Source organism: Odontesthes bonariensis, chromosome 14, assembly GCF_027942865.1.
Source record: "Odontesthes bonariensis isolate fOdoBon6 chromosome 14, fOdoBon6.hap1, whole genome shotgun sequence".
Lineage (NCBI taxonomy): Eukaryota > Metazoa > Chordata > Actinopteri > Atheriniformes > Atherinopsidae > Odontesthes > Odontesthes bonariensis.
Genome location: NC_134519.1, coordinates 30,192,650 through 30,205,342, shown reverse-complemented (window position 1 = coordinate 30,205,342; position 12,693 = coordinate 30,192,650). Strand labels below are relative to the sequence as shown.

The window sequence follows — 12,693 nt, the reverse complement described above, 5'->3', positions numbered from 1 at the left end:
CCAGTTTAATGGCTAAAAAGCTCCTACTGCCCCTGAATAGGAATCGCCTCCTCAAAGAAAATAGTTCCGAGTTTGACTCCGCGGTGCTCCGACGAAAAAGCGCCCATCTTTTGAGATACGTGCGTCATCGGCGGCGGCGGAGACCACTGCGTCTCAATCGTGCGTCAGACCACAGCGGAGTCAATGAGTGTATTTGTCGATCCCTGATCAGCGCGTTAATTGATCGCAACAATCAATCAGTCGGTCGCGCCCGGAGCGCCTCTACGCGCACGACCTTTAGAGTGACGCGTCTCGTTGATGATGAAACTGTAAGTGAGGAGGGTAGAGGGACGGAGGAGATGCGCATATCTGCAGGTCTCTAGCGCGGTCGTAAAACAAGTGTAGGGAGCCAGGCAGCTCTTTTTGAAGCCATGCCAGGAGTAACCAAGTACAATTTAGTGGATGACGCGCACGATTTGAGGGTCCCCATGCACAACGAGGAGGTGTTTCAGCATGGGGTCTGCTTCGAGGCAAAGGTAAGCAGCCCCTGCAACAGATAGTGGGCTACTCTTTGTGTGAAAGGAAAGATTTCAGGCTTGAGGACCGGTGGGCAGATATGATTGTTGTCACTGTACGGCACACGTACGAAAAACAGCTCCCACTTAGTTTTCATCATTTTATTTCATGGCAATACGACTATTGTTTATGTTAAGAAAAAAAAAAAGCCTTCTGCTTTGGGTTATTCGACACCTTCACAACTGCTGACAGTGATTAATTTCCTCATATGCAAAACAATACTACAGTTTTAATTGTATTTATTTGCAAATTCAAATTGAACTATTTGGCTTTCAACGTGCAGTGAAATCAGTTTGGTTGTAAGATGGATGCAAACAACATTTGTTTTAAGTAACCTAATGATTATTGGTCTTCAAAACAATCTAACAAAAAAAAAATTCAGGAACAGTTGTCATGAGTAGTTTTCTAACCAACAATCCCACATTATAAAAGTATTCAGATTGGTAAAGATGAATTTAAGCATCTAAAATCATCAGGATGGTTTGTTGATGCCTAATTTGTCTTGCAGATAGGTTTTGGTCTGCAGAGTACATGTTCGGACTGCAGGTCTCCTGACAGAGAGAAATATGCTCACAGTCTGACAAAATTTTAAAAAGCGGTGACATACTGTGCAAAGGTCATGAGCAGCCATTCATTTCTTTATTACTTTTTTCAGTGAAGATGTACACAATGAGATAAAACAGTATTTACAACAATGATTCATTTCCTTGTATTTTGCTTCCAAGCAGCTAGACTGTCTTGTAGTTTTTTTCTTCGGAGATTGGCTGCTTTTTCACTCACTTTCTGTCAAGTTGTTATACCTGACCATTTTAAGAAGAATGGGTTTTTGAACCTATGAATTATTCAGCTCTAAAACATGCTTCTAACTACTAAAGCATCTAAAACGATGAACCAGTGTTGTGTCTTCACATAACAGACAACTGAGCAGAGAAACAATTATAATCTGCGTCTGAAGGCACGTTGTTGTCAGCGGTCTGTTGCAAAGACACATCATTTGTTCCCATTTCTCTAGGTGCATCTATGTAAAATGCCAAAGATAACACAATTTGACAGACATAGAATTGCTTTCTGTTTTCACTAACAAGGCGATTCCAAAACAGCTGTTACCCTAAAAAGCAGATGTTCAATATCTGAAAGTGATGTCCTTAAGAAATAGAACAAAATCCAGCAAAGACCTGACACAGAAGCTGAGAGATGCATCTGGACCTTCAATTGGTGCATCGACTGTTCACTGAAGCCTCATCAGAAATGGGCTTCATGGAAGGGTGGCTGTCAAGAAGCCATTCAAATGGAAGGGAAACAGGGAGAAAAGACTGAGCTATGCTAAATGATACAAGAATTGGACTGAAACTCAGTGGCAACATGCCTCAACATTGTTGAAATAGAGTGGGAGCATCTTAATAAAGAACGGAAGAAAAGGCAGCCAACATTCAAAGAAGAGCTTTGGGATGTTCTTCAATAAGCCTGGAGAACTATTCCTGAAGACTAATTAAAGAAATGACAAGAAGGCTTGTCTATTCAATTCAGTTCTGTTCACTTTTAGTTATACAGCATCAAATCACAACAAATGTCATCTTAAAGCTGCCGTCGGCAGGTTTCCAAAATTCCGAGTCTAAAGTCGGAAAATTCGAACTGATACAACTTTCAGGTCCCTCCCCCAACCTCTAACAAGCTCCAAACCGCCCCCCCAAACCCCTCCCCCTCTGTGGACGAGGTTGTGCACGTGAGTTCACACCAGTGTGCGCGCACACAAGCTGGGGCAGACTCACGCTCAGCATGGAAGACGTGGTTGGTGACTGTTCTGCTCAGTTAATAGATAAATAATAAACATATATTTACATAGTGCCATACTGTCGACACAGTTCAATGATATATCTATTGTACAGTTGTACGTTGTGGTGTGAAAAGTAAGTTTGCAATGTATCCCAAGTGCAGTATGTTTACAGCCAGAAATAGCCTAGCTATCTAGCTAATTAGCTTTGTAATGTAACTCGCCAGTTTGCATTGATTTCTATCTCTTTTTTTACCTGATGTGAATAGAGTTTTGAGACGGTAGCACAGGCGTCAGACGACGAATATATCCCCCCAACTACACGCAGATCCCAGACGGGTTCGATAGCAGCGTGTGCACAAGCTGTGATTGACAGGTAGCGATTCCTTCCCCCTAACTTGATTGGTTAAAAACAGCCGGGAGCGCTCGATTTTTGCAAGCACGATTACAGGCTTCAGAGGGAGCTACAGAATTCGGGATTTTTCCTAAACAGCCTATTTAATATTCTACTTCCTGAATCCCATGACAGTTCAAGCTAATATGACTAAAAAAAAGTTGCCGACGGCACCTTTAAGGCACTTTAAAGATACAGTTCAATTTAGGCCAATTAAAATCCAATTCATTGTAATACAATCATAATTCAATCCAATTTTTAAAATTCCAAATTAGTCCAATTTATACAAAACCGATTATTTTTTTTTTTTAAAAACCTCAGAACCAATTTGCCTGATACACTGTCTTTCCATTTCTGCTTGCACATGTTTCAATAAATCACTGCACGTATTTCCTCTTTTCCTGGAAATATATAAAGAAAAGAGGTGTCTCGAGATATTTGCACAACTGTACATTTGAAATAAACAACAGACCTCCCCAATACTCCCCAAATAACCAGTAAACCTTAAACCATTCTCTTTTGCAGTACATTGGCAGTTTGGAGGTGGGTCGCCCCGGCAGCCGAATGGAGATAGTCGCTGCAATGAGGAGAATCAGAGTAAGACAATTGATATTTGACTCCCCTGAACTAGTAGAAAACTGAACTTGACCTCAGCGAGAATAGCTGCTTTGACTCCTAAGCAGTGACATTGATTGGAGTTGTTGCACGTGCACCTAAACACATCTCTTTCCTGTGTTCTGTGCTTCATGTTCTGCACAGCCCTTACAGGATCCTTTCACTCAACATCCTCTTTCCACATGAATTAGCTGTCAGTGCAAAACTACACTCTGGACTCATTCAGCAGGCTTAAATCATGTCAGGATTAATGTTGGGGGAAAAAATTCAACATTTCCCTCAGTCTCTCAGGCCACTGGACTCTGATTTGTAAGCGCAGGGTTAAACACAAGCACAGAGCGGAGAGGATTTAGCAGCTGGTCAGCTGTTAGACGTAACCTAACTACCAAGTTACCGTGTCACTCAGAGGTCAGCCACATCCCAGACTTAATCCTGATCTCCCATGCATACGGCAGAATAATGGCCATTTTGTTGCTCAGGCCAATATTTTTATAATAGTCACGCATGTTTGCATTTTCTTATTCATGTTTTTCAGAAATCACAACTGTCTGTAGAGAGAGTTTAAGCTTTTGAATATTTCTTCTTGTAGTGGCTACGATTCTTTCCTGCTGCTTAATGGTAAACACATTCAACAGGGCAGCTCAAATGTAAAAAAAAAAAAAAGAAAAGTAAAGAGAAACCCACGCAATGCAAATGATAATCCAAAGGCTGAAGACCTCTCTGGCTAAATGTTTTTTTTTTTCATCTGTGCATGAATGAAAAAATCCTAATTAAATACTTGTATTATGTGCCTCTCGTCTCTCTGAAAGCAGACACTGTAAAATGCTTTTCTTCTAAAGCTTTCAAGCAAGACTGATCAAATGTGGGAGATACAGAAAATGCATTGAGTGATAAATGTTGAAAATATTTCAAACAGCGTGGTGGGCAAAATGAAAGCTGATAACATAAAGGCACATCGCTGGAAGAGTGAGGCTGTGTGCTCTGTGCTCTGCAATGCTGCAGTAATTAAGAGTCTGCGCTTCTCGGGGAGATGGACTCTGAATATTCAAAAGGCAGCTTGTCCTTAAAGAGCTCACAGTGGCTTTGAGATAAGACTAGAGGTGAGCTGTCTCAACCTGTGGAATCTGCATTGGTCTGAGTTAGTTTGGGGCTGATGTGCATGGAAATGCTGCGTGAACCCTCCCCGTTCTCTACTTAATCTCTTTCTGACAGCAGTGTGCATGGAGATGGATGGTCCTCTTGGCCCAGTTTGTGCATTAACTGGAGTAACACACATACACAGACCTGTGTCCTTCACTTGAGTGTACAGAAACCATTCTGCATGTTGAAACTCCCACACAACAAGATAGATTAACTGGATGAGAGCACATGTCAAGAACACAGGTTGCAGGCTTATAGACAAACCACTTTGGATTATATTTTTAAGGCTAAAGTCACCACTGTCGCTACTGCTGGCAGTATTTATTTTCCCAAGCTGTTTTCATCTGCCTTGTCAAGGCAGTTCTGAGTTGTTATTTTTACAAAAATCCAAGAAAAGATGACAGAGAATATCCAAGGCCGTCGTACAAAGTGGATGATGGTTCGTTCGCTGACTGATTTCACAGAACTTCGTCTGATCAATTAATCATCTGATGTTGGAATTTGTGTTTTTAGTATAATCAAATCGTGGTTGTTTTTAAATCTCCGAGCCCTGATATTGGGAGTCTGAGCTTGTAGTGGAAGCACAGGCTCTAGTATTAATAATGCTTAGGGATCAAAGTGCCCCACACACGTCCGCCTCACTCCCAGAAGTCGGCCTTTGAAAGCTTAAACAACTCACAGAAACTGACAGTTTGTCTGTGTTAACTCAATCTCAGATATCCCCTGAGAAAATAAAAAATATTCCCCTGTCTACATGATCCCCTTCTCTCTTTCATGCATCTTGAGTAGAGTGCTCCATCTTAGCAGTGATAATTGGACACACTGAGAGGTAACAGTATTCAGGTTGGTTTGAACTTTTGGGTTATTTTTCTGGCCAACTTTAACAACCACTCTTCCTCCACAGTATGAGTTCAAACTGAAGAACATAAAGAAAAAGAAGGTCAACATTGTTGTATCCACCGACTGTGTCAAAGTAATCTTGCGCAAAAAGAAGAAGGTCAGTTTTGTACTTTTTTTCATTTTTTATCATACCACCTGAATATTGTCAAAAACACACTTTTCACGGCGTTAGCATGGTTTTTTTTGTGTGTTATGACAGAGAAAAGGATGGTCGTGGGACGACAACACCATCCTGGTGACACAGGATCCCATCTACAGGTGAGTCCGCCTGGTTCAAAAACAAGAAGACGGAAGCCAAATAACCAGCAAGCTGATAGTCCTGTTTTTCAAAATCCCAACCAGAAACCTGATTTCATGTGTTGTCTTGCCTCTGCAGGATCTTTTATGTCTCACACGATGCACAAGACCTAAAGATTTTTAGTTATATAGCGAGAGACGGCCAAACCAACATTTTTCGCTGCAATGTGTTCAAGTCGAAGAGAAAGGTAAGTTGAACTCCTTGTAGAGTGAAGCTGTTTAGGCCTGGTAGTCTGTGATTTAAAAAAAAATAAAAATAAATTTGTGGAGAACATGTTATTTTGGAGCTTGAGATGAGATTCATTAGATGACATTCAGAAACGGGATTCAAACCATGTGCACGTGACCAAGGGACAAGGGTTCGAATCAGAATTCCAGTGACCGATTTGTCTGTTCCACTGACTAGCAGTGCTGTCATTACTGCGGCTGCCTACCAACAGGGACTTGCAGTGAAAGTACAGGCTCTAGTATTAATCCTGCTGAGGCATGAAAGTGCCCTATGAAGCATAGGTGGTTGGACTAACAACATAAGTCTGTAAGGTAAAGAAACAACATCAGTTTTTAAGGTTGTTGGTTTTCTAATTTGACATAACATGTTGGTCTTATTGACTTTTAAAATCTGCTGTCTTTAAAAGTTAGTCTGCCAGTTATCATTGTATGTGTTCTGTTTGTGATACTCATCAAAAGATGCTTGCTTTGTGGTGATTAAAAAACACATTTTGTTGATTGAGTTGATTCTCTCATGTCTATATTCTTATCCCCGGATTGTTTTAGCCCATTAACGTTACCTGTTGCACCATTGAATTTAGCAGCCACATGCTAAGCACAGCTTAGCTCTTCTCTTTTTGGCATGAATCTGATTTACCAAATGGAATCTGATGGTACTGTAGCACCTCACCTATTTAATTGGTTGACATTAACACGATAGATAAGTATAGACAGATAATTCACTCAATTACCACCTCACTAGTTTTTTTTTATGTTATGTCCTTGACCACAGATTTTTTTTTCACTGTCAACTACTCAGAAATTAGTTGAATCTTTGCACTTTTCCTTTGATAGATCCTCTGTTGATTTGAATCAGTCCCACAAATTCTACATAGAGCTACGTATACTCATTCAAGCGCTAAAACCACATTTCTTTCCGTTTTTATTCTTTTCTTCATGTGGTGTTGTATGAAGTACCTATAGGCAATACACAGTTTGTGCATGAGACCTGTGGGATGTAAATTTAGTCATCCCCACCTGTCAAGCAGCGTCCCTCCATGTAGCCAACCATATGCAGCTCAGATATGTGTAACCACACAGGCTAGCATCTGTCTCCATTCAATAAACAACAAACCAAACAAAGAACACAAGGGGCAGAGGAACAGCATGAATGCTTGTTTTGAGAGATTTTGCAGGAGACTTATGCACATCTACAATGTACCATAGCATGGGAATGCATGCATGTTCCCATGCATGGGAAGCACTGGCTCAGGTGACCCAAAAGGTATATGCATCAGCCACATGCAGTTATGTAGAGTCCGAATAGGTTCATGCACATACAAAAAAAGAATGAATGAACCCAGTCCCACTTAGTATTTATCACACCTGCAGTCGACAGGCGTCAGCGTGCTGCTGCTCACAAAGGGGGACAGCAGAGGAGAGAATTCTCAGTTAAATGAGAAGTGAAAATATCATCCTTGTACAAATTTTTGCACATCACCTTTACAGGACAGTTACTTATTTTATTCACCTCTATTTCCTCAATCGAAGAACGTCGGTGTTTCATTTCCCAATGCATATAACTGTCTGATGCAAAAGCTCCAAATATCCAGTATATAGCGTTCGCTCGAACCACTATGACATTTTTAAGGATTTGAGTTGTTTTAAATGGAGGACATTCATTGTGTAGTTGTTCTGTGCAGTGGTTTGCTTGATTTACCCACGAGGAACTGATCGGAACTGACTCTCCAAACTGCTCAGCACTCTGATGGCTGTCCGCTGTGAAAGAAAGATAAAGGAAAAAAGAAAATGACAGTTACAATTAGGGTCCTTTGTAGATGAATTCAGGTTCAGCACCAACTTTATAAATTTTAGCCGGCAGTTGGTGGTTCAGGTAAATGACGTGTAATAACCACTGTCTGTGGTTGGTTTAAGGCAGCAAGACAACTTTGGGGTGGTCTCAACATGTCCACTGATAAGTTTAGACATACTGAGGCCACTACAAATGAAAAATGTGCTCCACGATCAGATATTTTCAATGAAAGATGTTTTGGCACGAAGCAAGGGGATTCCTCCGGGAATCGAGTGTTCCTGGGTCCTAGACCTCAACCTCTGATCTAGCAGCTGTCACACACAAATCCATCATCTTAAAGGGATAGTTCGCCTCTTTTGACATGAAGCTGTATGACATCCCATACTAGCAATATTATTTATGAACATTTTCTTACCCCCCACTGCGTACTGTGAGCCGAGTTCCAGCCTCGTTTTGGCGTTGACGAAGGTAGTCCGGCTAGTTGGCTGGGGCTTAAAAAATAAAGCGCTTTGCTTCTCAAAACAACATGCGTTCAAAAGAGTAATACATTTGCATCACAAAATCGTCGTCCAGGAAAAAGTCAGACCTCACAATCGCTTGGTGCTATTTTCTCTCTACCTTGTATCACTACGGGCTGTGCAGACCGAAGTGCAGTGCTGTCGGCAGGTGGCAGCACGCATTGTGCTAGTATGGGATGTCATACAGCTTAATGTCAAAAGAGGCGAACTATCCCTTTAATCCAGAACCACCAAGAGGCTGATTTTGTGGCCTTCGTGTAATCTGGATGACTGTCCTCTTCTTCTGTCCCATGAAGCCAAATGCAGCATAAGGTCTGTAGAGAGACCTGTACTTTACTGGCATCTCATGTTTCAGCCTTTCTTATGACAGTCATACATGAGATTTGTAATTCCCTCTCCTCCCTTGATATCGCCCCTTGTATTTGCAAAGAAAAGTAACCCTACAATATTGGAGTACCTTGTCATGTCACCATGATTCCGGCTTTCTCCCAAAGCTTTCGGGCAGAACGTGCAAATGAAATCCTGTCATTTGGCAACAAGGTCATTGTTGTGACGAAGGCAGAGTCAGCTATGAAAGTTGGACTGGCAGGGGAGGGCATCATAAATGCCTCAGCTTGATACTGTGCAGATTACCAGAGGACCAAGCAAAAGATTTTTTCGCTTCTCTTTCACTTGTTCCAGTTTTGTCCTTGCCTCACCGCTGTCTCTTTCCCACCGCTCTGCTTGATCTCTCCTTTTCAACTGCGTGCTCCATGTCTTGGATGAGCTGCCACATTTCTCCCATGGGCCTTTTTACATCATTGACTTAGAAATATTCTGAGGCCTTGTGAGTCCGTGGTAGAGCCAAAACTGTTGTCCTCCTCACACACCATCTGCTATCCACTTTCTGCTCGTCCTCACAGCTTCCCCTGCCCCAGAGAGTACAGGATCTATTGAACTGCAATATTGCATTACTTCCTTTACTGTACTTGAAAATCTTAAGGAGAGTACATGTTATCATCATTATTGAAGTATCTACAATGTGCCAAAATGGTTTTTTGAATCATGCAGAGCATATAATCTGGTCGAAATTACATTTCCTTTCATTAGGCAAGGCATAAATATCCCATGATCCATTATGATTCTTTCAATCATTTTTGCATAATCATTTGTTTTTTCTCTTTTCAGTATAAAAACAACTTTCCTTTTATATCATCTCAGTACCCTCCTTCTTTTGATTTAATACCAATTAGCACCTCAAACCGTTTATCTTGAAGCACTTAAGCTTGACTACTGCCTTTTTTACGAGCATCTGTGGGCATAAACGTTGTGTATTTAGTTACAAAGTCAAAGAAAACAACACCGGTACTGTTTTTGTTTGGCTTTGGATGCCTTTTTGATTTTAAATCAAAGATTAAAGAAGAGGTCGGTAGCTTAGTTATTTCTTGGATTTGAACAAAAAGGATGGCAATTAAAGGCACAAATGCCTAGCCTGGCTGACGCGTCCACATCTCGATGAGATGGTGGTCTGGGAACTAGGTGTCCATTTTCTCGTATTTGAGGTGTGGTTTACGAATGCCTAGAGCCGTTTATTGGGCGCTACAAATGTCTATCAAATGGCGTCTGGTTCTTCCCATGCTGCTTTGCGCACGATTCATAGCCAATTGTATCACTTATACCAGATGACGTATGTAGAGCGACAGAAATTCGATGAGGAAATACATCCTTCTTGGCAATGAAATCTTTCAACGCCAAACGTTGCTCTTTTTTAAAAGTAAACTTGCGTTCTAAGTTACTTAAAACACTTTCTTAAGGCTCTAGCATGGTTGCCGCGTCTGCTCGCGCGAGCGGTGTTGATGACGTCACGAGTTCGTGCCCACCATAGGACCCTATATAGTGGCGCAAGTCGTTGCGCGCCAGTAGTTGCAATTTTCTCCGTCACAGAGGTGGCGCTGCTACGTGAAGGTTACCTCTACTCTACAACCACGAAAATGGAGAAGAAAACAATGCCGCTGTCAAGAGCAAGAATACTGTAATTAATCATGCTGCTGCAGTTTTCGGATCATTTTAATTTTTTAATTCAGTTAAAAGAGGTGAAGGTTTGAAGCCCCCGGCATCAACAGAGTCTCTGCCCTCTTCTTTGCCTTCACGTATCTGTCCCGTAGCTTCTTCCACACATTCTTACAGAACTCTCCCTCTTTCCCCAAAGTTCTGCCAATCTCTGTGCACCAGTTTGGGGAGTTTACGTGCTCCCTGTGCTGTTTCCCTGCAGTTTCGTACAGCTGCCTGTACAAACGCACCTCCTCACTGAGCCTGGTCTCACAACGGTCCATCCGGTTCGTTGTGCTCGGCGCCGCCAAGTTACAAAAATCGACTGGTGCACGACAACGCGCTGCGCCGTCTGTTCAAGGGAAGCGCCAGGCCTGAAACGTCATTTTGACGTCACGGTCCACCACCGCCGTGATAGACGCGGCAACCATGCTACCGCCTTAAGGCTGCATTGAACGGTAACGTTGTGTCTGCTGCCATGTTGGATTAACAATCTACAAGCTTCGGTGTCGCGCATAGACATCGTCATCATCTCGCTGACTTATACTTAAACTGACGGTGGCATAACAAGAACCAAAGATGTACAATTTAACTGACATAAAATTTATTTTTTAAATCAAATTTCATGATTGCGACAGCTTTAACTTCAATACATATTTACTGCTTCAGTGTAGTATATATAAACCAGATTTTTGGCTGCAGCTTTCTTTGAACAAGTAGGGTCATATTTATGAAATTTGTAATATTCATGCCTATTGTCTTAGTGATTAGTTGTGCTGTTGGACCACATGCATGGCCAGTGTATCTAAGAATCCGATCCACATATGTGTCATTTTGAAAGAAAAATAGGTGGCATGCTCATCTCCACATATCTGCATGTTAAGCAGAGCCAATTTTTTCCTCCACGACAAAGACTCCCATCCCTTCACCATGGATACCAGGCTGACAGTGACTTAGTGAAGCTGAATACTAATCATTCTTGTGGGCAGAAAAAAGAAAAAAGGGACTTTCTCGCTCTGCACCTAAAGACATTTTCACCACCCACCATGGTGTCATGGACACAGCCAGTGGTGCTGGCTCCCACCTCCCTGGGGCTGCACAGACTTATCTGGGTGTTGCACACCAAGCATGTGTGCTGAGTAGGAGGAGATGGATCAGCTGATAAAAAGGAAATTTAATTTATTTTCATTGCTGCATGTAGCAGTGTTAGTCTTAGATGTCTTTTGTGTTTGGCCCTCGGGCGGGGGGGGGGGGGGGGGGGGGGGCACTTTAACTTGACAATTGTATGGCAAATTGAAATGTTCTGTTCTGTATTGATTGAACTTTAGAATCAAATTTTCCCCTGTTTTCCTGTTTGTATTGTTGTTTTATTTTTCTATCTCACTTGATTAAACTATTTTCAGGCTTGAGCTACCTTGACTGAATGCCTTGAAGCAGAATGATCCTCGAGAGGCAGGTGGTAATAAATTTATTTTGACACGGCTTCTGCCACCCCTTAATAAGAAAAACAGCACCTTTAGTGGGACAGAGGAAGGACATGGTGGATGAAGTTTAATTCCAGCCGATTTTCAATGCAATCTCTGGACCACATATTAGGGCTTTAGGGAAAAGAGAGAGCCTGAAATTGACAATAGAAATCCTGGTGTCCCAAAGGTCACTGAATTTTCTTACCTGTGTGCTTATTCTAAAAAACACTGCCCCCTACATGCATGCAAGAACAGCATGTATTTTTTCCTTTATGTCATATTCATATTTCACACAAATAGTACTGCTAATAATGAATTTTCTCAATTCATTTCTTAATCCTTAAAATGCCAGAAAATGGTTATAGTTACTTCTGTCTAAATATGACATCTTTGAATTATTTTCGGTTTACTGGCAAATGCTAATACACACAATGGGCCTCATGCAAGAACATTTGCGTATTTTTATTCTAAATTTCTCTCACTTTTTTCGTAAGAAGGTCTTGTACGAACATGCCACGTCAGATTCAACAAACGCTCTTAACTTTGGAAAAGTGTGTAAGCGACCTGTGTAAATGATGTATGCCACCCGTGCGTATTTAAGTGCACGTGCACGAGGATAGTAAATTTGCATACTCCACGCCCAAATTTATACCATATAAGGCTGTGCTTCCTCGCTCCTGTGCCAGGAAGTGTTGAGTGTTGAGTCTTGAGAATGGTATCAAGGCGCAAAAAGAACAACTTTACGGGCTCTGAGATTAAAGTTCTGCTTTCAGAGATCCAAAAAGGAAAATCTGTCATTTTTAGCAGTGTCAGCAGTGGAATTACGGGACCTGCTAAAGCGAAGAAATGGGAAGCAATTAGGAGTGCTGTTAATTCAGTGTCACCTGGAGTGTCAAATGAAACAAATGGTTTGATATGAAAATAGCTTTAAAAAAAAAAGAAACGTCTTGCCATGAGCAGGCGCTTGATGACTGCAACTAAAGCCGTGC

At 41.6% G+C, this 12,693-nt stretch overlaps 1 protein-coding gene across 1 annotated transcript in view; it reads left to right on the top strand.

The window, feature by feature from the left end:
- LOC142399359 (carboxyl-terminal PDZ ligand of neuronal nitric oxide synthase protein-like) overlaps positions 1-12,693 on the top strand; it is a 28,464-nt gene continuing 15,771 nt past the window's right edge. The window contains exons 1-5 of the mRNA XM_075483982.1: positions 1-515; positions 3,246-3,317; positions 5,380-5,472; positions 5,575-5,633; positions 5,752-5,860. Of these exons, the coding sequence (XP_075340097.1) occupies positions 411-515; positions 3,246-3,317; positions 5,380-5,472; positions 5,575-5,633; positions 5,752-5,860 (438 nt within the window). The 5' untranslated portion in view covers positions 1-410. The remainder of the gene's footprint in view (positions 516-3,245; positions 3,318-5,379; positions 5,473-5,574; positions 5,634-5,751; positions 5,861-12,693) is intronic.